Source organism: Motacilla alba, chromosome 4 (assembly GCF_015832195.1).
Source record: "Motacilla alba alba isolate MOTALB_02 chromosome 4, Motacilla_alba_V1.0_pri, whole genome shotgun sequence".
Lineage (NCBI taxonomy): Eukaryota > Metazoa > Chordata > Aves > Passeriformes > Motacillidae > Motacilla > Motacilla alba.
Window position 1 is genome coordinate 53234726 of NC_052019.1, and position 24592 is coordinate 53259317.

The window sequence follows — 24592 nt, forward strand, 5'->3', positions numbered from 1 at the left end:
AAAGATCAGAAAATGAAAGATCTGAGACATCAAGTCTTAGGACACACCATGCCAAGTTTTAGCGAAGGCAATTTGCAGCAGCAGCATTTACTAACATAGCTCAAGATAGAAAAGCAAAGGATAACCCCTGAACTGCCGAAGATTCCTTCTCCCACTCTGAGCAGACAGGAAACACATGCATTTGGTTTGTTTCCAAAACCTGGTGCTAATTCAAGCTCTAGGTATTAGCAATAAAGCCTTTCCTAATCTAAGCCCTAAGACACGGGTGTTCATCTCTTACCCTCTGCCTGTCAGATGTGGTCACTTCCGCTGAGGCACGACTGAGCTGGAAGGGGAAGGGAGAGGATTGGATTTTCCAGTTAGTACTTCATCAGTGGTGGAATTTCCTACCACAAACTGTTCACTAGGATCTCTTATTAGGTGTTTTAAAGTAATGCAGGACCCCGTTTATCTCCAGCAGCCCTTCTTCTTTTGCAGTATAATTCAACTCATTCACACCCACATGTGCTTATCACTGGCCAGCTCCAGCTCCAAAGCACGCAGAGGAAAAAGCAGGAGCCTTTAACAAGGCTCTGCCTGGTTAAAAAAGCAGGAGTGTACAAGGTTCTGCCTGGTTAAATCAGTCATGGTGTACACTCTGTATTTGGTTGCCCTAAGCACAAAAGCCTGATGGAAGACACCCTTCTATGCTGGCTATGCTAAGAATAGGAATGCCGTGGGACACAAGCAAATTGAAGTGTGTGCATGTGCTTTAAATGTGCTTTAAACAGCTACATCTAGAGTGAACTTCATGTTCTATCACACCACCAAAAAAAACCCCAAACTAAAAATGCATGAGCAACACCCTGAAGGTGGCAGGGAATCGTTTCAAAACTGACACTGGAAAGGCAGAAATCTGGGACTGCCATTTCTCTCAGTCTGGGGAACTGTGTGTTACTAAGACACAAGCAGCACTCCTGAAGATCCTTGGATCACGTTCCCTGCTAGGATAAATAGATACTGCCTCTAAGGTGAAAAGATTTCACCAGTCTACCACTTGAACTACAATGACATTGTACCACATGGGCTAAATATTGATTTGGGGTACCTTCTAAGAGGGTACCTCAACAGTCTGCTCCCTACAGACTACAGTCATCTTCCCTAGTGCTAGTTTCTTCTAAAAATGCTAAAAATACATTAATTACTTTCCTTGTGTTCATATTCCACACCAGAATTTGCTGCTAATGGGCAAAGGAATGCGATGTGATTGGTAAGAGATGGGTTTTTTCCTCCAGGTAAGACACTACTACTGAAACAGGAGGAGTTCAAACTCCCAGTAATCCACATAAACATGAGGTGATATTTCAGAGTTCAACCCTCCATTCATGCTACAGGCCAGATTTTCTGAAGCTCCTCATATTTAACTATCCCTATACCAGACACAGAAAATCCAGTTTTCACTAGTTTTTTCTAAATCATCTCCATGGACTATGCCATCTTTATCCACCCCCATCTTCCAACATTTTGCCAATAAATCTCTGTGCAGCTCAGTTTCACAGAAAGAGACCAACACATTCCAGCGGAGAGCAGAGCAAAAAACACAGCCACTCACAATCTGAGTGTACTGGCACAGCTAAATATTTCAAATGGCCTGGTGAATTTACTTATGTTGAAGACATTTTTAAAACTATGACTATAAGACTGGGTTTTTTTCCCCCCTTAAAAAAAAAAACAAAAACGCTGGAGGTCTTAATACATTGTATGTTCAAGTAGGAGCTGTGTCCTGAAACACAAGGAGACTTTAAATAACAATTTCACTCTGTTTCCAATCCGGTTAAGGCAGTTACTCTTCTTTGACAGTAACAGAGGAAGTAAAAGTGCATGTGCCACTGTAAGCTACCTCTACAAACTGCATACCTTCCTCATACTAAAACAATGACATAAGAAGTTTCTAGTGTAGGCAAGCACTAACAGACACGTGCTTGCACGTACACATGTATACATTAAATATATTATTTATATTCACTTACCTGAAATTTTATATAAATGATTAATATTCCTAGTGTCCAGCTCAAAAGACCTTTAAAAAGCTGAATTTTTATCTTCACAGGGCAAACCATTAGGGGAGAGAGGGTTTTTCTTAAATGCAATCAGTTAAGGATTAATGTTCAGAGTTCCTTTTAAAAATTGGACTGCAAAAAGCACAAGAACTGCAGTACCCAACCACATAACCTATTCCTGTTCTTCAGAAATCCCAACGCAGACAGCTTGGTATTCATGTTTCAGAGATACGAACAGATGCAATGCAGTAAAGCCAGGCATTTGCAGAGATTCCCCACACATAAAAAAGAGAGGGGAAGCTATAACACCACAACCTCAGACCCTGGCATTTCAGGAATAATTCATCATCATAACAGCGAAGGATGTACATAGCACAGCTAGAGCTAGGAAAACCTCACACTGTGAGGAATATTATGAGGAAATCTATTGTGGGTGGAAGACTCACCCTCTGCTATAATAAGGTTCTGCTGACATACTAAGTATATATCCTTTGGTGAAAAAACAGCCCCCGTGGTTTGGTAAAATAATAATGCTGCATGCATAATCATGACAGGATGTATTTTGGTTTTTTTTTCTTTTTCTTTTCCTCTCTCTTTTTAAAAGCTCTCATGTCATGCAGAGTCTCTCCTCAAAATCACACAAACATATTCTAAAGCCATTTCCACTCTGCGCCCTTTCTGGGAAAGTCACCTAAGTAAATATCACGATTGCAACAAACAACACTCAATGCTCTCTAAACAAAGAGATCTGCCAACTGGCAGGGCATGAATAAACAAGTTTTTCCTTCCCTCTAGTTTGTGAGATTTCAGATAACGAATGCGTTTCTTCTACCAGCATTGCTCAACAATGACGGAATTTACTACCTCTTTCTGCCACCAAGCTTCCAAGCCCACTTTCTTCTTCTTTTTGCCTCCGTTTCAGTCCAGCTCACTGTCCAACGTAAAGCAGGTTACAGAGCAAAAGAACGCAAGGTGTACCAGCGAATGAGTTAAAGCAGGAGCAGAGTATTTCCACTGCACAGCCGCATACCCTCAGATAGAGATGCCCCCACAGAAAACACATAAAAATAGACACCTAAAATCAAAAACGACAACCCCCCCCGCCATCACCTCCATTTTGCAATCCCAGTAAAAACACCGCTCGCTCCCTGCCTTCACCCCGCACACCCCGGGCTTCTTGCGGCCGCTTCCCACGCCCAGAGCGGCGCTTCCCGGCGGGCACACAGCGATCCCGGAGCGGCAGCAGCCCCGTGCCCACCCCGCAGCCGGGTGATGCTGCAGCAGCAGCAGCGGCGGCGGCAGCAATGCCGAGCGGCTCCTGCCGCAGCCCCGCGGCACCCCGGGCTGGGGACGCGCGTCCCGCGCCGGGGAAGGCGGCGGGGACCCCGCCACGCCCGAGCCCCGGCTCCCCCACGCATGGCCGCGGCCTCGGCGGCGGCACCGACAACAGCCGCAGCGCTGGGCCGAGCTCTCCTTGCCCGGCACTCACCGCCACCAGCCCCGCCGCTGCCGCCGCGGCGACGAGGAAGTGCCGGCCCCGCTGCCGCCGCCGGGAGTGACGCGCGGCGCGGCCAATGCGCAGGGCGGGCCCGGCCCCCGGCGGGCGCGGGGAGGGCCGGGAATCTCCTTTCCCCGGGGCCGGGGCACGGCGTGGGATCCGCGCTCCTGGCACGGCCTGGCCTTCCCAGCAGCGCTGGAATGGCGCGGGCGGAGCGCTAGGGACAGGCGGCCCCCGCCCGCCGGGCTTCGGGGCTTGCGGATCGCTCGCCGCTCTAAACACAGCAGAAACCCGCGGGCGAAGTTAAGCGCATTCGAGAATTTAAGCTGTTCTAAATGAAGGTCTCAAGGGAAAGGCAGCTTTCCAGTGTTTGAAAATGCGTTAAGCACGTAATGTCACTTACTAATAACAATAGTCAGTTTCTTTCCCCCCCCGCCTGTTTCTTTTTCCTTTTATGTGACCTCACCTGGCAGGCTTATTTGTTTAGGAGCTCGAATTTTATAGAAAGTTTCAACCTCATAAAAGGTTTGTCGTCAAAATCTCCGTTGAGCGAGAGGAGGAGAAAAAAGAAAAAAAAAAGAAAAAAAAAAAAGAGGCCAATGAGCAAGCAATTATGTAACTCCCAAGTACTGATTTTCTGTGATTTTCTGGTTTTAGTGCCATCTATTAGAAAAAGACTGTGCTCCACAAGAGCAGTGCGAAGCTGGATCCCATTCAGACCACCAAAATGACAGTCAATGTTTGGAGCAAACCTCAGACAGATGTTTGCAAGGGCTCAGTATGGGGGGAAGAAGTCCCTAAGATAGGTCCAGTGCCCACAAGTATTCATGTCCCTTGCGCTGCATCTCTGGCAGCTTGCAGTGTTTGTGCATTTTGCAGAAAATGTGTAACAGATCGAGTGAAAAATCACCTGTATTTGCATAGATCATTCGTGTTTAGAATAAATAGCTACTCCAATATGAAATTACACCTGTCATGTAACATCTTTGGCTTAACCAGTGTTACAAGCAACTTCTAGAATAACTGAAAGCATACATAGAGGAAAACATATTTTTCTATGTTTGTGTTTGATTCTGTTTGTTTATTTCATCGTTTGGAGGCCTTTGCAAAATAGATCATTTCCCTTTACACTTGGTTCCCTCTGTTTCTGATTGCGTAGTCAATGAGTCACACACACACGCAAACACGCACCAAAAAAAAAAAAAAAGAAAAAAAAAAGATGGAGCAAAGCCTGAACTTTGTGCGAGGGAGCCAAAAGTCTCTTGTTGAAACCAATTTTTAACTGGTTACATTTTTACATTTCAGCCTCCTAGAGAACTTTCAAGGCTGCTCTTGCACTTGTCTACAGGTGATGCTCAGCTCAGATGAGTGACCTAAAAAAAAATCCTGCTGCAGGTTCAATATACTTTTGCTGCCTGTGTGAAGCCTTTTGAACTCACAGCTGAATGTGATGGTCACTCATGTTATATTCTCCTGTGTATTTTATAACAGGCACAGCTTGAGAAAATGTAGACACAATCCAGTGTCCAAATTAATTTCAGAAAATCACAGAGGAGTGCTCTACTCTGAAAGTCTTTATGTAACGTGTGTATATATATACACACACATATATATAAAAGCAGAGATTATTTAAGGACAACTTAAAAATAGCCTTGAAAGTGACTCTGGGCTGTAATCTCCCATGTGATGTTGCATCATACATGATGAGAAGGAAATACCTCCAGGCTCTAAATAAACCTATTATCATTTAATCTCTAATGGGTTATTTTGAATTCCAAAGAGAATACATCTTTTGTGCACTTGCACAGCACAGAAGATCACTCTGAAGCTTAGAAAACCAACAGCCAGGAGCAGGCTGATGAAGAACAGCAGGCTAAGCTCCCAAAACAGAAATCTGTGGTGGTGTGGCAGCATCAGCTGGACATGAGATGTGGGCAACACCTTGGGTTTCTGCCAGTTCCCTCTTTCCACAAAAATACACCAGAGTGCTGCCTTTCTCAGAGGACGTAAGCATCCCTGTGATGTCCTGTTTGTTCCAGGGGGGTGATGGGGACAGGGGTTAGGTCTGAGCAGGCCATGTCCCCTTGGTCCCCTCTGCTGGGAGTTACCATCCTCTATTTCACCTCTTCCCATCAACACTCCCATGCCATCTGCTTTCCTGTACTGCCCTGGTGCTTGTGGTGAGTGCTTGATTTTATTTTTTTAACTGATTACTGTACTGTAACTTAAAAGGACACTTGCCTTTTTTTTTTTTTTAAGTAGGCAACAATGTCATTCTGCATCACACAGGAAAGACTGACTTGTTCAGCGTATACAATGCATCTCTTTGAAACATGCTTACATCAGCCTTTGACTCCACTTGTGAGAGGCCCCCCCATTCCAAGGAGGACAGAGAACACAGACACCCTGCCTGCTATGCTCATCTACGTAGGCAGATGTATGAGGAAGGAAGAACACAGCTACAGGGGTGAAAATTTAATCCATCATCATTTAATTTAAGACAGTGGAATTCTTTACATATAGATGTTCCCTGACACATTTAATGCACCAAACAGAAGACTGCTGAAAATTAATGGCTGTTGTTTCTCTCTCTCTCCACAGAGCAAAATACACAGTAACCACACATCCTGCCTGACATGGTTAATATCCTGCCAGTGCTCTGTGCTGTTTTGACAATGAGATTCCTGAAGCCCTGCCAGCCTCATGTCCACAGGACTCTGTAGACAGTGCTGTTCTGCAAGCCATGACAAATATCACAATTATCATACTAAATAACAAAAAATTGTATTATTATAATTCATTAATACAGCTTTTGAAAAACTCTAGGAATAATCAAATCCTCCTATGAATTTCTCTCAGATAAATCATAGACCATATGCAGGTGAGCACAGACTGCTCCTTCAATTCACAATCTCATTAAATGTGTTAGTTGCTCCCATGAGAACCCTTAAGTAACACAGATGAAAACCTTACCCCAGCTTTGCTTTGAAAGGGTGACTGCTTAGCACATCCTGGTTGTGTGCTTGCTAATGCATAAATGTACAAACCACAGAATCCCTGCTGCTTGAGCTCACTGTCCTGACACAACCAGAACAGTGCAGACCCTGCCTGCACATAAATATGTAAATATGCTTGGTTATCAGCTTGCTTCTCTGAAGTGTGCCAAACAGGATACTTCTTTCCTAACTTTACAATCTAACTATGAAATATCTAGTCGAAGCTCAGTTTTATAAGCAATGTAAAATCTCAGCAAATACACACACTCAGGTGTTTATAAAGTGTAGTAAAAATAAGGCAGGGTAGAAACTAGTAAATTGGAGTTATTAAGAGAAAATATGGCAAGTGAATAAAGACTCGTATTCTTATTTTTGCTTTTAAGTGCTTCTATCCCAGAGTTAGTCACGGCCAAAACCTTCATTATGCTCTATGGCATAAAGCAACTTCTTTTTGAGTATTTTTTTACTGCTGTATCTGGGGAGGAGCAAAGTCGGGCGGCAAGTAACGGCACAGGGAGAGCTCTCATCTGGATTTTCTACTGGACGATCTGCAATGCAAAATCTAAAAGGTTCTAGTCCATAGCCAGAGATTCGATCAGATCCTGACAAAAAAACTGAAGGAATGAAAGAAAAAACAAGAATAAGTTAGCAAATTGAAAAAAAGTAAAATAATGTTAGCTGAAAATCATTAAAATAATTAATGTTAATGAATATCATGAAGGGAAATTAGTGTAAACATACAGATATTTTCCTAAGCTAAATATTATGCTTTGCTGAATTTGCACCTGAATACAGATTAAAGTCTCTTACTGATTCACAGTAGTTACAAGCCCTCTTCTACTTTCTATTATAGATTGTGTGGATGAGAAAGGCCAGGCTAGGTCTGACCTTCTGCCTTTAAAAAGGATGACCTAGCTTCTGCAACCCTTTGAAAAAGGTATACTACTTACATCAACACAGTGTACTCTCACAAACTGCAGCCTCTGACCAACAACACAACCACAAAAGTAAGGGATAAAGTAACTGCAAGCTTCAGGGTGCATTCAGGCAAACCTCAGGAGATCTGAGGATGGTCAGAGCTGTCCCTGTGCAACTCCTTGTGTTATTTTTTTTGTGGTTTTCCCCAGAAAATGTGACAGCAGCAGGGGCAAACATATTGAAAAGCTACAGTTTGGAACTATAGTACAGTATAGTATATAGTATGTGTGGTGTGGGGTAAAGAAAAGGGCTATGCAAAGTTTTAAATGTGTGATATATTACCAAGAAACATTTTCTTTTTTTCTTCTGGTAGCTCATAAAACACAGTCCAAAAATTCCTGATGGTTTGATCTGACTCGGTATACCCTGCGTATATCACATTCTGTCAAAGAGACAAAAATAAAATGGGCCAGTTAATCCTCAATATTTCCATTTATATTTAAAGCAAAATTTTATCTGATAAATTTTATAATCCTATTCATAGATATTCAAATCCCCTTAACCTCTGGAATCTGCTTGTTCAGTTGTTTTTCAAAGATTCATATGACAATCCTTAAGTTATGACTTGATACCTATTCCCCTTTATTCTTGTGGCTGATACAGATTAGAGACAGAACATCAACACAAATCAAAAAAGGAGGAAGTTCTTGGAGCTTCTGTCCATCTGTTATACACTCAGTGAAATAACAGGTCAGAAGTAGTTCATGCTTAGCAGACAGAGCAGAAGGACACTGTGCTTGTATACAATACCTTTTCCAGCAGATGCCAGTCATAAGTTGTGTGTCCCTGGAGAAGAACCTGCAGCTCTTCAGGCAAAAGCATCTTCCAATATCTAGCTGGGCAACCTCTTAAGAACCCTCGCATAAAGTCCTCGAATGGCTTCTGTACTGATTTATTAAACTTATAATTCACATACAAATCAACATATTCTTTCCTGCAACAGATACCAAACGAGCATTGGTGGTGCTTTTCTAAAAGGAGAATATAGAGAACTTTATATATTCCTTTATTCCATATGACCTGCTGTGGTGTACAGACTCAGTCTTCGCTGAGACCAGTTGTCACTGGCAATTAGTTATTCACTGAATAAGCTGGGACCATCTTCACAAATAAAAGAGAATGCTGGCCAGAATGGATTCATTTTGGTAACACTCCTTGTACTTCATGTGAATGCTCCAATGAAATTCTGTCAGACACCTGATTATTATAAAAGATGGAACCTAGCAGACCTAACTCCCATTGAATACCCAAGAATTTCCCTGAAATCAAAATAAATATTTGCACAGCTGTCAATCAATAGTTTCACTCTTCTCTCTACTTCATATGGGGATTTGTGTAGTGACATTGTACTGTACAATCAACTCAATGTAAATGCTCTACTTCAAGCTTCTTAAACAGCTCTTTCATGGATCCCTATGGGTCTTCAGGTCATCTGCATAATTCAGGACACAAAATTTTTCTCTGTCCTCTGTGCAGAGATTAATATTGACACAAAGCCTTATTGATAGATTGCTCCTTCTCCTTTATGTACAAGATACATTCCATATAGGTAACTAAGCAGGAAACATTTTGCTCTTAAAAAACTCTTAAAGAGGTCTACCTATAGCTGGGTTTCACACAAAAATCATCTGGTTTTGCCTAAAAACACTGTTCCAGGTTATTTTTTACATTTGTTAGGAATTTTCCTGTTAATGCCAGGTATCTGTATATGCAGATACCACGATATCTAAGGATCCCCATGTTATCCACTGCTTGCACAAACTGCTAGTGTTTGGCACATGTGCAGCCAGTACAGCAGGAACCGAAAGTGTACAACCTATTGGACCAAGACCAACGGCACAATACAGAATTCAATATTTTCTAACAGTATATGGGGATGGGTACAGACATGTTATTTCATACATTTGCAACAAGACAACAGGATTAAGAAATATAAAAATAAAACTGACCTGTTATCCTTAGTGACAGGAATGTTAGCACCGTTTTTTTTAAGTTCAACAACATCCGTGGAATCTTCTCCTTCCATTGTCTATGCAAATAAATTAAAACACTGGCTGCTGTATCTATATGTATCTATATGTGACACATATATATGTTCTACATCTCTCATTCCTCCTGAAGGGCCTGACATGGCACTCTCACTAGTTTGAGTTTATAGACAAGTTGTGTCATTTGCACTGGGACACTGTCTTGCCCGAGTACCTTTGTGGGATGTCTTACCGTGAAGTCCAAGTCCAAGCTATCAGTTTCTCCATTCAAAATTTTCCGAAGATTCCTGTCCAAACACAAAAGGGATTAAAGAAAGAAGAAACGTGACCATTCAGTGCGCTTGCAAATTCTGCTAAAAAAATCCTTTGACAAGCAGTATTTAAATGCATACATGTACTCAACACCTACACTCAGACAGAAACATGATATATGGCACTGAAATTTCATCATGCTGCTGACATAAGCTGAGCACAAATGCCTCCAGTAAAAAAAAGTTTCCAGGCAAGTCCATCCCCATGCCCTGTGTGGACAACTTTATACCAAGTTCAGTGACAGCTGGGTTTGGGACCACCGCCTTGCTTCCAGACATTATCTAGTGAGGAATTAAGTGTGGAAAAGAGGGATGATCTGGGAGAATTGTTTTGGGGTGCAGCACCTTTCCAAGTATTGCATGCAACCTTGTGTTCCAATTCACTGAGGAACCTCAGTGAATTTAGCACCTCATGAATTTAGCACTGAGGAACCTCAGTGAATTTAGCACCTCATGAATTTAGCACCTCAACACAGGCACTGGCTCATGGGATGGGGTTCTCATCTTCTTGGTTGTTTCTATCACTTGCCTGGAAGACTGGGCTTCAGGGGCCTAGAAGCATTATGCTGGTGGCAGCAGCACCCCTCCCTCTTATGTCTGCCTGATATCTCCTCTCCCAGTCCATAGAAACTCTGAACAAGAGTTCTCAGAATTGGCAGCATTTTGTAATACTGTACTTATGCAAGGCAATATTGTGGAAATTGATAATTAGTAAATCAGAAAAAAGAAACCAAACATTAATAATTGAGTCATTAGTTCTTTCAAGTCCAAACTACAGCCCAAAGTGTTTTGAACACTTATATATGCACAGTGTGGACTTAAGCTCTGGTGGAGCAGAGCTCTGACACTTTCTAAGTCATGAGGCCTGGCATTTTGTTTTGGCAATGCCAGTCTCTGAGAGCAACATCCATGCCCTGGACAAGGGCGTTCTTGGAAATCTGTGGCTTCTAGCAGCTTCACAAAGGCAAATGTAGAAGCCATGGGTGCCCCAAATTCAGCCTCTGGGATCTCCCAGTGCATGATCAAGGCAAGGGACTGTGAAAAACGCCAATCACTTGTTTTTAAAATTTTAAAAAATTTAACAGTAATAAAATGGTTATAAAAATAGTAATATAATTAGAGTAATGAAAATTTGAACAATTGAGATTAGGACAATATGAGACAATAAGAACAAAGAGTTATGGACAGTCCGGGTGCTGTTTCTGGGCAAAATAAGCCCGAAAAAGGACACACGTTTACGGAGGATTAACCCTTAAAAACAATTGCCTGTTGCATATTCATACACTTCATATATGATGCATAAATTCCATTCAAACAAAGGATTCTGTCTGGTCATCGTCAACTTCTTCCTCTTAATCCTAACGGCGACTTTATGTCTGAGCAAGGCGGGAAGAAGTTAGTTTCTTCTGATAAAAGAGCAATAAATTATCTTTCTCTGAAAGATTTAGGTGTCCTGTGGCTGCTAACTGGTACGAGTACCTCATTCCTTTCTTAAAAAATCCCACATACGTAGTTCCTATTTTAACTACAAAAGTTACCTTTTAACTATAAACTATATTTACTATACTGTTAAAATGTTAATACAGCACTACTAATCAGTACAACATAATACATATAGTAAATATCTGCATAGAGCCATAAAATATGCACTTTTCACAGGACCCAGCTGAAGCTTGGGCCATGCTTGGCTCATACCGGCCCACGGTTGGCAGCAGATCCTCAAGGTCCTCTAGGGTGGGGGCCAGGTCCAGTAGCTTTTTGTAGAGAGCCCTGGGGAAGGGGAAGGGCACTGTGCGCTGGTTAAACAGGGCCATTCCACACAGTGTACCTATCAAGAGGAAGATGTCCGCATTCCCACGGCTCGGGGCCTGGTTAGGAACAAGCACACCGGGTCAGGAACAAGCCATGACTGCCTTTTCCCATGGGTGGGGCCCCCACCCACCCCACTGGGCTGCCTTACCTGTCTGGGGAACCACACGAGGCCGGAGGGGAAGTGGCAGAAGATGCTGGCAGTGGGCTGGCAGAGGGTCCTGGCCGCAACACTGAAGAGCTCCTGGGATACTGCACCTTCATCCACTCCCACCTCACCCACAAAAGACACCTGCAAGGCCAGAGACAGCCGTAGATAGAGACACCCATGTTGTTCACAAAATCAGATCCTAACCTGGTGTGCAACAAGCCAATAATTACACACCCGAGAGAGAGAGATGCTGATTATTTATCTCACGGTTGTGCCAGCCTGGGTACTCGGTGGTAATCCACAAATCAAGCACACCCCACCAGACTTTTTGAGCCATTATTTGTACACAGAAATTCAGAGTTAGTAGCTGCCCACGTCTGTTATGCTTGGTTAGTAATTTCCAAACAAGTTACATAACCCCAGCTAACTTCCACACACCCTCAGGGGAAGGGTCTTCACCTGGGCAGGGGTCTCTTTGCCCTGTCGGCATGATTTTAACTATTATAATGAACACAGTTCAGCTACAGGCTACGTGGACCTTGAGTACCTTGCCGAGTTAGCAATGTATGTACAGACCTACATCAACATCTTGATTTACCGCAGCCTTAAGGCTTTTCATTCCCGGATGTCCTTGGCTAGGGAATGCTGGCTGCTGCCTGTTCCACTGACTAGGTCTGCTTCCTTCCTGATTAAGCTTGAAAGTGTACAAAGATCTACATCAAAAACCATGCCGACTTGAGATAACCTTGATCTATTCAGCATTCCGAAGCACGCACGGAGCCCCGCGGCCCGCCGAGGCGGGGCGGGAAGCGGGGCGGGCCGGGGGCGGCGGAAGCGGCGGCCATGCTGCGCGGCCCGGCCCTGCTGCTGCCGCTGCGGCTGCGGCGGGCGGCCCCGGGGGGCCCTGGGCACGGCCGGCACTGCCACCGGCAGCAGGAGCGGGAGCAGGGCTCGGGCTCGGGCTCGGGTTCCGGCTCCGGCTCCGGCTCCGGCTCAGGCTCAGACTCGGGCTCCGGCTCAGCGCGGCCGCAGCCGCTGGAGCCATCATTGCTGCGCTTCCTGGTGTGCCCGCTCTCCAAGCGGCCGCTGAGGTGAGGATGGGGCGGGGGAGCTGCGGCCGCGGGCTGGGCAAACCCAAGTTAGTCCCTGCTCCTCATGTTTTCGCTTGGATGTTTCTTCCCGCCCCCCCCGACTTGGCTGACCAGGTACGAGGAAGCTACGAACGAGCTCATCAACGAGGAGCTGGGCATCGCGTACCCCATCATCGACGGCATCCCGAACATGGTTCCGGAGGCTGCCAGGAGGACGCACAAGAAGGCGCCGGCCGAGGGCTCGGAGCAGCCGTGAGGAGCCGCCGGGCAGGCGGTAACGGGGCCTGATGGCCGGAGCAGGGCTGCTGCCCTCCCTGCCCACGCTGACTGTGCTCGTTCCCCTCCTGTCCCTGGCAGGCCTGTTCTACTCGGCCAGCGTAGACGAAAACTTCCCCCAGGGCTGCACCAGCACAACCAGCCTGTGTTTCTACAGCCTCCTTCTTCCCGTTACAGTACCAGTTTATGTGTTCTTTCACCTGTGGACCTGGATGGGGATTAAGCTTTTTAGGCACAACTAGTGCGGTGCCTTTGCTAACCCCTGGGCTTATCTAAATCAATGTAATTTGTTTAATCTCATCAAGTATTGCACTTCATTTGAGAGAGTCTCCTTCTGGCACTAGTGGCTGGCATCATTTTTCTGGTAGGATCTGGAACTGTATGAAGCAGCAGCCCATTGCTAGCTACTGATAATGCAGATGAAGAGTAGGAGTAATAAGAAGCACTAATTCCGTCTGTTTTATCCTGTCAAGACTGCTGTGCATTTGTAGTGGCACTAATTAGAACCTTAGTTTTCATGAGGAAGTACCCTGACTGAATAAACTGAATTAAAATCAAAACATGTAATGATATGAATCTCTCTTTGAGAGCTTTGGGGTTTGTTAACCAGATGTGTGTACTGAAGTATGTTTGTCTCACTGTCAGAAGAGCAAAAAATTAAAATAAATCAGGCTGGTGTTTAATAACAAAACTTAAGATGAGTCAAATGAAGACATTTCTTTCTTGGATGATACCTATGTCTGTATGTGCAGTACCTGCAGATCTTTTCTTTCTAGGGCCACGATGAGAGTGCCACAGGCCAAGTTCTCAGTATTGTCTGAAAAACTTTCTAACAGGACACAGCTATGAAGGGGGCAGGTCAATGCTACAGTGAAGGTTTCTTTTTTATGTTTTGCTTTTGGTTAGTTTGTATCTGCAACACAAAACCACATTCATGTCCTTTACCTGCTGAAAAATGCAGAAATGAAGCACCAAGTTGTAAATGATGCATCAGGCTGTAAATGCTGTGGGATACTAACAGTGCTGTTATAATTTTCAGGGCTGCTGCTGGGTAAATAACCCTGTGATATGCAATGTGAAGGCAGTGCTCACGAGGAGTGCCCAAAGGCTGACTTCAGCTAAGGGCAGCTGTTAGTCAGAGCTTGTACAATAGGTGGAGACTTGAAATCTAGAGGACAGTTCGGAGCACACCCTCACTGCCTCTGTAAATAAATAAGCCTCTCGCAGCTGGTGTAGTGAGGAACCAGGAAGGAAAAGTAGCTCTGGCAGCTATTGTGAATTTCTCCTAAGTAAATGGGAAAGAAAAGGTTTGACAGCTCTGGTTGGCAAGAAAGCTCACTTGGAAAGCACCAGGGCACCAAGGTCCATGGTTCCTGTGGCACAGGCGTAGTGCCAGACTTTGTGTTAGTGACAGGTGGGGCATGTGGTCCCTGTGCTCTGGGCAGGAGTCCTGTTCCCACGTCAGCCAGCTAATGGCTTCTGCAGGGCAGGGCCAGCATCGCCATTCCTGCGCCAAACGCAACTGCCACAGCCTTCGGATCTGTGTGGAAGCCACACATTAAAGGCACGTGGAGACAGCAGCATTGTAATCAGATGCTCATCTCTCTGGCCAGCACTATCCTTCCTTTCCTTTCAGACAGCATCTCCATGAGAGAAATGTAATTTTGTGGCTGTGTTGCTTGCTGACCCCTCTGGCTGGTTCCCCTGATGCCACGGTTTTAATGTACTAGTAGAAAGTCTCAAAAGTCAGTCTAGCAGCAACAGTACTGGACTTTGACAACTGAGCAATTCTATTCCATTACCTCAAAGCAACCTCACAGTCAATAGCACTGCCACTTGCATTTAACTTATGCCAACAAAGCTGCCTGGAATAAGGATGTAACATACTGCCTCCAGATTTGCTCTACACCATCTATGGAACATGTTTTATAATAATGTGAGGAGCAGTTCTTTGGCTCTATGCTCAGAAGGTACTGAAACCCTTGTACCAATATACAGTAACACTGAAAATCAAGGAACACTGCAGCAAGATACTTAGAGCAACAAGTAATACAATTTAGTATCTTACCTTTAGCATCCTCCTGAAATCTTGGTTTGAGGCAGATTTTAAATTTTTCCATATGTCTTGGAGAAGGCATTGTCTTCTGACGCAAAAATTCCATTCCTCAGGGGTCCATATAAAGGGTGTCTGGATAAGGGGTATCCAAGGATTAAATAGTCTGTTAGCAGTGTGTTTATCTCTTCTGATTGGTAACAAAATTGGCTGCACTTACAGTAGAGATCTTGGCCAGAGCCTCGCATTCTGCAATATGAAGGCCTATCTTGTTTTCCCTGTCAAAGATGCATGGGTACTTGCTCAGCTTCTGTAGGACTGTCTGAAAGGACAAGGAAGAAAGGAAAAGACATGCTGATTTTCCCTTGTGAAACCAGAGTTCAGGGACATGTCTGCAGACTGAACTGCCAGTCTGTACCCTGGCAAACTTCTATGTCTCTGAAAGGAGCCCTTGTGTGCAAGAGCACTGCACTAACAGAGGTTCGCATCCTAAAAACAGCTCCTACACACTCCTGTGAGTGAGAAGCAGAGAGAGGCATCTAACCACTCTGTGCAGACAGACACTTGTCTAAAATAGTGCCTCTAGAATAAAACAGAGAGAGTGATTTTAACAGCTTCTTCCATAATTCAGCTAAACCAAAATGTCCTGGATACTCAGGTTATGGTATATTGTTTTCAAAACTGCTGGGTTTATTAAATGTAATACCAAAAATAGATACTGGTCTAAAAATAATCTAATTTAAAGTGTTACACCTCCAGTGTGATAAAGCACCAACTTCAGGTAACGTCCTAATTGGCTTTTGATTCTGTTTGATCTGTTGCTCAAACCTCCTCCTCCACTCTGGTTAATTGGTACAAAATTGGTACAATTAGCAAACAAAAGCTTACGAAGGAATTAGGCAGTTGCCCTACAAATTCCAGCCAAGTTGCATGAAAGCTTACTTTTTTTGACAAAGGAAACCCCTACTATGCACATTTCCATTTCATACTGCTTCCTCTGGCACTGACTGCATCTGGTAGCTAATATTCACTCTGTGTCAAGAAATGCCACAGATTATTTTTTATTAACGCGGCTTTGTTTTAAGATGTAAGTACATTGAAATGCTCGATAGAATTTCTAAATAAAAGTTTAAAGGCACCTCAAAATATTTCTCTTAATTAAACATAATAAAATCCAGAGTAACACAAAGTATAGCAACCACCCCTCGTGCTGCTGCTATTTCACAGTAATTACTAGTTCAAAGCAAACAGAGCTGCTGAAGATGCTGGAAGGGAGCTCCAACTCTCAGAACCACGGATCATCTCAGGAAAAGCTCTGTTGTAGCTGCTGGAACACTGGGATGGTAAAAGGCTTGCATAATTTAGAGCTTTGGAGGACTAGGGAATAAAAAATGCCTTTGAGATGTGCTAGGTTAGTCTCTAGAGTTGACTTCCATATATATATATAAATATAAATATATAAACTATTTAAATAAAAGAAAAAAAGAGCGTTTTTGCACTGCTGGTAAGAGTTATACTTACTACTGCATTGAAGCTTGAACATATGTTGATAATCTGTCGCACTCCGTGTACATGGAAGATGCTTTCATGTACTCCAAAACCAGTTCTGGAGTTCACCTGCATTGACACATGCAATATATCAGCAGAGGAACTAGTGAGCTATGTCTGTCTGGCAGGACAGGACTGACAGGGCTGTCTTCAGAAAGGGTTCTGAGACCCTGCACAGAAGTTATGAGATGAAAGTGCTCAAGAAGCACAGTGCTCCACAGTGAGAAGTCTTAGAAGCCATTCACAAACTAGCAGGAAAGCAATTCTCATCTACATTTAAGATTCCTTAACAGGACTCCATCAGAAAAAGTGTATTTCCCTTGGAGTGTCTTTCATGTTTCTGCAGTTCCCTATTCATGTTCCTGCTTGCTGCCTGGAAAAGATAATTGCAGGGGGACAGTGAACATTTAAAGCTTCAAATCATGTAATCACTTACAGAGGAGTGGGCCTGCTGCATTTTTTAGTTTATTTATCTGGACAAATACAAATTTGAGAGTCTAAACTTTGAGGCCCAATTCTGCATTCTCAGCCAAAAGGATATTCAAGTCTGAACAAAATTTAACAAGTCTCTCTGATTTATACTGTGTGCTCGAGCTCTTAACTTTCATAAACTTTGAACATCTCCACAGGAATGTGGAGAGAAAGTATGATTGTCCAGAAGAACACAGTTATTGCTCCCTTTGTTTCCCTTGTTCATGTACAGCTAAAGATGTTCTAATGCTGTTGTCCCAGGGAATTCATCAGGTTAACGGGCTCTTAAAGCATCACAGAGCATTTCTGTGGCAGCCACAATGTGCCAAGCAGATAAGTTGTCTTTTAAATGCTCTGAGCAGTTACTGGGGTGAGGGATCTCACAGCAGAAAGGGGAATGGGCATGTTACGTAGAGGACACCACATCCATAACTGTGTAGGCATCAGTGGATGCACTCCTGACACCACTGAAAGCATTCTTCCCCCTGCTGGGGCTATAACATGCTTTAGCTCTTCATTTCTACAGAGCGTCCATTTGGCACAACTTCAGCAGAACTTCTTCAAAACTGTGCTGGTGTAGAGCCAAAGAGATTCCTGAAGCAGTGTCAAACCCAGAGAATCCACCAAGTGAGAAGTATTAAAATACTCCAGGCTACATTGAGACAGCCTGTCTAATTGGATCCAAGCACCTTCTCACCTGGTAAAGCATCTGCAGTATTTGCAGAGGCCCAGTCTCAACTGGGTCCAGGCTGAAGAGGTGGCTTGGCCCTGTGGCCATGAACTTCTGGACAAATGACGACAGAATTTCCTGGGAAGCCGTCTGATACAGAATGACCAGCTCCTTGAAAAAGGATGTTTCTAGATTTGACCATAGGCATTCTGTAAAGAAAACAGCTAGTGAGGTCACAGGTAACATACAGACCACTGCAATTTGTGGATGAAGCTGCTTTTTCTCTTTTTATCAAATAAATAGAACAAAAAAAAGTTTAAGCTTGCACTACAAAAACTATTCAACCTCAGACAGAATTTTTAAAATTCTTGTGCCTGCTGCATAGTTCCCATGTTTCTATGTCTATCAAAAACAATTATTTCAAGCTCTGGAACACATTACATCAGTGATAATAACACTTGTTCTGCAGCAGAAAATGATCAAGCATTTAAATAATTCTGTTCTACCACCATAAAACCCTACCAAGAGTTTGCAGGCCCTCTGGCTGGAGCTTCATGATGGCTTCAGCCAGAATAATCAGGGAAAGGATAGATTCTTTATCCTCCCCCCTCAGAAGGAAAGGCAAGATCAAGTAGACTCTGAAATTTTCAGGTGAGATGGGGGAGGAAGACAATGATGGCAGTAAGTTTCTAATCTCCTTATGCACCTTCAGAGGGAAAAAAAAAAAAGAGAGAGAGACAAGGGTTAAAATGCAATTATGTTTTGCCAAAGTAATTCGGTTGGTGTGAAATTCTTGTTTTATGCACAAATCCAAAGCTCCTCAGTATTTGTCTAGTGAGCATCCTTATAACAAATCCTTACCTCCTGGTAGACTGTTTGGTTTTTACTGATCTTCTCATAAAAACGTTTCACTTCTGACATGTCTATGCCTGAGATTTCTTTGGAAGTTTTGAAATGTTTGTCTCTATCACAACATAAAAAAAAGAACACTAAGTAATTTTTCTACTGAATAATGAAGCATTGTAATATCAGAAAATACTTGGAAAGTTCAGCCCCAGCTCCTGTGGGTATAATTTCATGTGTTCTAAGAAGATAGACAACACAAGCCGCTGTTTCGTGACTTGATAAATATCCTGTCCTTTCTGTCTTGTGTGGCTGTGAACTATTAATGGTAGACTCCTGTATTTCATCCTAAAATTACTTCCACTTCAGTGCCAGAAGGAGCTATTAAGGATCCTTTGAGAGCTGTAATATTGCCTGGGGGGATTATCATCATCTGCCAAATATCATTAAAGGATAATCTTCTAAAATGTGAGTTTCTCTAGCACATTTCAGTAGGACCAGGTCTATAAAAATCTTAATATTAGCTTGAGCTTTGAAAAATAAAAACTTGCTTCTGGCAAATGCAGATAAAACAGAACTTTTCTACGTATGTGACCTAAACCAACACTTTCTAGTCAGTTTACAAGCAACCAATATATTCTGTTATGTCTAAGTCAGTGCGTGCTACCTTTTGTCCAGGAAGCTTCCATTGATGCAAGCCTCAGATGAAAAGATCAGTCTGATATTCCTGATAGTAAAAAAACCAAAAAGTCAGTCCTTTCAACTTCAGGTTTTTAACTCTGAAAGAACAAAAAATGTGTACAAGGGTGTCTGCAGCTGACCACACAAAACTTTTCTTAGCACCACTTCCCTGTCCGTGTTGCAGAAGATGTTGTACTCAAGGAGTTACTGATCTTTGGCAAGCCACCTCTGCTCTCCTGGGCCTTGTAAGGGAACCTGCTCGAGGTTCTGCCCCATGCCAGCCAGTGCTCCATTCTGGTGAGTGTTATCTTCTCCTCACAGGTCAGAACAGTAGCTGCTTTTGTTTGTTATGCAAAATAAAAGGCACTGCAACATGGGAGGGAGGAGAATCCCCTCCATGGACAGGATCTTTACAGCACGAAAATCCATCAGGCTATCAATTTACTGCTGCACAAAAGCTGGGTTCCCAGAACCTGAAGGGACACCAGACTTACTAACTCCCAGTACTCCTGGTTCTGTTCTTATTGAAGCAGTTATTTTATCAACCAATTTGCTGTCAGGCCCTTCCTACCGAGATCTGGAAAGAACCCTCTCTTTCACCCTCTCAGCCACCACTTTTCACATCATCCAAACTGTTCTAAACGTGGTCAGGGAAACATTTAGTTCCAAGTTAGCCTAGCTTTCAAAATGCTCAAAATCAGCAGCTGGAGGCAGACTTTCCCAAAGAAAATATCCTCCCATATAAAACCTGTGAAAGACTGTAAGTCTAAGGCATACCATAGTGGTATATACATATTGCTTTTGAAAATGGGTAATTAAAGAAGTGACCACTGATTTTTAAATGCTGGAGCAGCATTCCAGTTTGGGTACTCTGGATTAGGCTTTTTGCACAAGGCCTTGGTCTGCAGGCAGGGTCTTTCACTGTTGAACTTGTCAGCTCCTCATTAACTTTGTGCCAAGGAACAAGATTGTGCCTTGGCTAAATTCTTGAACAGCAGTTCCTATAGTAGCCTCCAAAGACCAATAGGTTTTAGAGAAGGTTATGCAACAGGGAAAAAACCACAAATGAACCCAAACAGCAAGTTTCTGATTTACCTTTTTATACTCTCACTACATCCAGATTTAGAAATCCATGCATCCACTTCTTTATCCTCCAGAGTGGCAATTCCATTCAAATGTGAATTCTGTGAGAAATACATGACAACATTAACAAAATTTAAACTGTAGCCGATGGGATTCTTTTTTTTTCAATCCAATCATAACAAGATTTCAGCCTAAGTATGAACAAATTAGTGGTCATCCAGAATGATCCAGATGCATTATATATAACTGCAATACAAGTTAGTCTGTAGGTAAAGCACAGAAAAAACCTGCATTAGACATATATAAAATGTCTACATTTTATAGACATTTTATGCTACAAGCATGGTGGAAGATCCAAATGTTTCCAGCAGTAGTGTGGAAAGTGGTAAAATCAGAAGCTGTGATCAAATGTGCACGTACCTTGTTCCCCTCCTTGCAACGGGCAAAACTTTGGTGTACTCCTGCAGCAACTTTAATCCCCTTTCCTGATGCACCCGTTCCTGTGAAAGAACAAAAAGATTGTTGGAGGAACATTTGAAGAGACAGTCACCTATCTTCAGAGAGTTAAGTGCACAAAAGTGGAACAATAAGAAAACCCTTCAGATAGTAGTTATCTGTTGAAAGTTTGATTCTATGAGGCCATTGCCCATGATAATCAAGCAGCAAATGGAATAACTCCGGTAGAATTTGTTGGGATGGCCAAGCAAGGATGAGACATAATGTTTGCCTTTCAGTGTAAACATGAAATCAAGAAAGGAAACATCTCCACGGAAGAAACAAATACAGATTGTACATATCTGCAGTGGTCATTACTCTGGCAGGATTTTCCAGTATTCACTGGTGAATCGATGGGAATTGGTATCAACTGATTGGGCTTTCTCTCGTCTTCCAGTTGTCCTTCCTCACCAGAACCAAAGAAGTAGAATTTGTCCAAGGAACGGACATAGACCAGGGTGTGTTGTCTGTTCAGGGGAAAAAAAAAAAAAGTCCTAATAAGCAAAAACCACAGGGCAAAACAGAATAAAATGTACAAATTCATTTTCAGAGTGTCCACCCAAAGCTCGTCTTTAAAAGTCCTGACAGTCCAGATGAAGAATCCCTTTAACCACAGTGTTACAACTCTTCATTGCATAAACATTCAGCAGTAAATACACATATGGACTCAGATTTTCTGTACTATCTTCTAATATTTGTGATTTACCTCAGTTCCACATACAAAAATAGTTACACCATGCTTGCTTCACACCCTTCTGTTTTCAAACCTGCAGTTTCTGTGCTGCTAAGCCTGATACCAAGCCCAGGTGAGTTGTCAGGAGACTTTTTCTGGCCCAGTTCCAGAAGGGCAAAGTCAAACTGGGTAATTATCACTGCTTTTCAATTCTTATTAAGAACCACCCAGTTTGTCAGTCTGGTTGGGGTAATCCAGAGACTCTCCTGATGCAGGCTTTTGACAGTCTTTTGCCCTTTGGAACCCAGTACAATCCCAGTATATTGTTTATTAAAAGAGAAAAAGACCAAGAGCTTCTCTGGTGGTTTTTGCAGCTCTCTCCCTCTGCTCACCAGGGACTGAGGGTGCTGCTTTCACTGGGGCTCTGGAGGCAGGGTGGCTTATACTTGAACAGTGGATGGATACTCTGACAGTGCCGACCTATTGTGATACAGGGATTTGAACATCTTGGTGACCCCCTTCCCTACTGTTCTTCAGTGATTCCCCAAAGGCATTGACCTTAGAAGACAAGTCATTGGCACATCCCACCTGCCACAGACAATGTGTGAAACCTTTGCTCCCCGCAGCTCAGCCACCACACGAGGCAGGAGTTCATTCTGGGTGGAGTTGTGACCCAGCTGGCCAGACCCTCCTGCTCCAAAGGTGCACACCAGCCCCTCCTGGAAACGAAGAAACAAACAGGATCACTGCATTATTAACAACAATCAAACGGTCACAACCAAGAATTAAGGTCAGCAAAACACAACATGTTATGTGGGACTTGATTCAAAACATCCATGATTCAAACGTGAGGAGGGTTCACTTTGCAGCAAGTCAGATCACACACTGGAAAATCCAAATCATTTAGTTAATGAGAAAAATTTTACTTGTATGAGTAAACCCTAGTGAATTAGATGTTGTTCACATCTTCTGAAGTCCTCAATGTACTATAAAAAAAATTCCATGAAGTACTGGGAGTTGAACTGCACCTCTTTGCCTCAGGATTCCCATTCACCTCCTGCCAAAGGTTGCATGCAGATGACAGGAATATGAGAAAAGACCAGTTTTCCCAATAGCTTAGATAACATCCCTTGGGGATCGCCTTCAGGCTTAGGTGGAAGTAGGCACTACCATCCCAATTTCTCCATGTTTTCTCTTTTCTTCATCTCTCTCTCTTTTAGCAGTGTATCTTTTTCTCAGAAGGTGAGGTCTCAGATGCTGACTTTCCATTTCAGACTCACCTTGGAGAGAACTGCAGTATGATCTGCCCCGCATGAGATAAGTACAGTCTTCCAGTGCTCTAAAGCTCCAACATATGTTGGGCAGTCCCTGTCTGGAAAAAAAAATAATACTGCTAAATTGAAAGAGTCCTGGAGGGTCTCATATACAGAAAAAAATAGAAGACAGGAGGATTAAGTGTTTTTCAGTCCTCTCTTATAGCAATTAATGTAATTACAGCTTGGGTTTGGGTCGTTTTCCCTCCAGTATTACATATTCTTTCTCATAATGTTCTGTGTTTTTCATATTACTTTATTTTCATTTACTTTGGTCTGAAACAAAATGCAGTACTTCCATATCTGCTTGCCAAATGGTACGTGGCTTCAAAGTATCTGATTCTCAGGGGTGTGGACACATTCAGATTAGATGTTGTTTGTCTAGGGCAACTCTTCTCTAGCATTCTAAGTTTGAAGACAAGAGGTGATTTAAATTCTTCTCTCACTTTGTGTTTAAAGAGAATTAAAGAAGATTAAAAAATATAAAATTAATTTCTTTCATGCAAGACTTCCTGGAGAGGAGACAGGAGTGGAAATAGATGTGTAAGGCCTCAGAGGTTTTACGAGCCCACACTATCCAATTAGCCACATAAAATGATTCCAAGTTGTTTATAGAAAAACAACCACTAAGGACACTGTTCCTGCATGCCTTTCCTGGTCAGGAAACAACAAACATCTCCAGATATACTATCTTCAAAAGACTTTACTGCCCACCGCTGCTCCACAGAAGCTTGACAATAGTGAGGAGCAGTTTAGTGAGGAAAACACCCTCCTGGTGTTCTCCTTCCTTACCTTTTGTGTCTCCGAGTCCAAGCTGTCCAAAACTGTTCTTTCCCCAGGAGTACACAGCTCCTGAGAGTGACACACTGGTGCTGTGAGCTCCTCCAGCAGCAATTTGAGCAAGTGGGATGCCCTTTAGTCTTTCCACCAGCTGTGGTTCAGGAGTAAGTGCAATTTGGCTCCCCACTCCAAGCTGTCCGTGGGTGTTCTGGCCCCAGGTGAAGAGCTCGCCCCCTTCACACAGAGAACAAAAGAAAACAGCTCAGCCTCACTTGGCATTTTGGGAGTAGGAGCAAAACTCAAGTGTTGTTTTCAGGGACCTAGCTCCAAGGCAAGAACATCATGTGTGGCCAAATTTGTTTTCTTCTGACCTCTTTGGGACAGTCCCATGTTGCCATGTGACTCAGCACAGCAAGAATAAAGGCCCCTAAAGTCATACCTGCTAGAAGCTCCCTACCAAAAAGGTCTTGCAACTTAAGAATGAGCAGGGCTGGTGACTGCAGAGTGGGGCAACCACATCTGCTCTCCGGAACACACCTTTGTGGAGGGGCAGTGCTCAGGAACTGGAGAGAGACAGAGAGAGATGCAGGTCCCTGGGTGCTGGGAGGAGGGAGCAGCACTGACAGCCAGTGCACTTTGTGTCCCCAACTGCTCATTACTCTATAAGTGGTGTCACCAACTACTGCAAGTGGCACAAACACTGCCTTCTCAAAGCAAGCGTGACTCCTTCTTGGAGGAAGAGTGTTCTTGAAAGAGGCTACCTCTGGACAGTGCCATGGCATGCTGGTCCCCACATGCTATTTGAGCAATAATTCGGTTTTCCAGTTCTTTCACCAGCCTGCAAA

At 43.3% G+C, this 24592-nt stretch overlaps 4 protein-coding genes across 11 annotated transcripts in view; 2 read left to right on the forward strand and 2 right to left on the reverse strand.

Annotated features, from left to right (window-relative positions):
- HERC3 (HECT and RLD domain containing E3 ubiquitin protein ligase 3) overlaps positions 1 to 3980 on the reverse strand; it is a 43805-nt gene extending 39825 nt beyond the window's left edge. The window contains exons 1-3 of one of the 7 annotated variants that reach the window (XM_038135204.1): positions 3529 to 3980; positions 2904 to 2970; positions 281 to 325 (exon numbers count right to left, since the gene is read on the reverse strand). The gene's annotated coding sequence lies outside the window, so the exon portion shown is untranslated. Of the gene's footprint in view, positions 1 to 280; positions 1690 to 2903; positions 3121 to 3528 lie in introns of those variants that run through there. The other 6 variants (XR_005256727.1, XR_005256728.1, XM_038135205.1 and 3 more) reach the window with 6 other exon arrangements.
- A 2051-nt stretch (positions 3981 to 6031) lies between these two features.
- The window catches only part of LOC119700151 (probable E3 ubiquitin-protein ligase HERC4), a 35923-nt gene continuing 17362 nt past the window's right edge, over positions 6032 to 24592 (reverse strand). For both annotated transcript variants that reach the window (XM_038134678.1, XM_038134677.1), the window contains exons 3-23: positions 24509 to 24585; positions 23760 to 23981; positions 22935 to 23026; positions 22243 to 22373; positions 21300 to 21448; positions 20907 to 20986; positions 20499 to 20587; positions 19390 to 19449; positions 18741 to 18843; positions 18402 to 18585; positions 17907 to 18088; positions 16712 to 16807; positions 15411 to 15512; positions 15206 to 15325; positions 11771 to 11911; positions 11506 to 11678; positions 9732 to 9786; positions 9461 to 9540; positions 8262 to 8445; positions 7794 to 7893; positions 6032 to 7147 (exon numbers count right to left, since the gene is read on the reverse strand). In XM_038134678.1, the coding sequence (XP_037990606.1) occupies positions 6933 to 7147; positions 7794 to 7893; positions 8262 to 8445; positions 9461 to 9540; positions 9732 to 9786; positions 11506 to 11678; positions 11771 to 11911; positions 15206 to 15325; positions 15411 to 15512; positions 16712 to 16807; positions 17907 to 18088; positions 18402 to 18585; positions 18741 to 18843; positions 19390 to 19449; positions 20499 to 20587; positions 20907 to 20986; positions 21300 to 21448; positions 22243 to 22373; positions 22935 to 23026; positions 23760 to 23981; positions 24509 to 24524 (2574 nt within the window). In that variant the 5' untranslated portion in view covers positions 24525 to 24585 and the 3' untranslated portion in view covers positions 6032 to 6932. The remainder of the gene's footprint in view (positions 7148 to 7793; positions 7894 to 8261; positions 8446 to 9460; positions 9541 to 9731; positions 9787 to 11505; positions 11679 to 11770; positions 11912 to 15205; positions 15326 to 15410; positions 15513 to 16711; positions 16808 to 17906; positions 18089 to 18401; positions 18586 to 18740; positions 18844 to 19389; positions 19450 to 20498; positions 20588 to 20906; positions 20987 to 21299; positions 21449 to 22242; positions 22374 to 22934; positions 23027 to 23759; positions 23982 to 24508; positions 24586 to 24592) is intronic.
- Positions 12573 to 13828, forward strand: PYURF (PIGY upstream reading frame). The gene is made up of 2 exons (XM_038134681.1): positions 12573 to 12861; positions 12976 to 13828. Exons 1-2 carry the CDS (start codon positions 12614 to 12616, stop codon positions 13115 to 13117), a joined length of 390 nt encoding a protein of 129 aa, XP_037990609.1. The 5' UTR covers positions 12573 to 12613; the 3' UTR covers positions 13118 to 13828.
- On the forward strand, positions 13121 to 13701 carry PIGY (phosphatidylinositol glycan anchor biosynthesis class Y). Its single transcript, XM_038134682.1, has one exon. The coding sequence runs from the start codon at positions 13149 to 13151 to the stop codon at positions 13377 to 13379; it is 231 nt and encodes a 76-aa protein (XP_037990610.1). The 5' UTR covers positions 13121 to 13148; the 3' UTR covers positions 13380 to 13701.

What these genes read in the sequence shown, in the direction of transcription:
- PYURF (XM_038134681.1), top strand. Translation starts at nt 12,614, where the DNA reads ATGCTGCGCGGCCCGGCCCTGCTGCTGCCGCTGCGGCTGCGGCGGGCG. An exon ending in CTCTCCAAGCGGCCGCTGAG is followed by an intron (nt 12,862 to 12,975) that starts GTGAGGATGGGG and finishes TTGGCTGACCAG; the next exon opens with GTACGAGGAAGCTACGAACG.
- PIGY (XM_038134682.1), top strand. Translation starts at nt 13,149, where the DNA reads ATGGCCGGAGCAGGGCTGCTGCCCTCCCTGCCCACGCTGACTGTGCTC.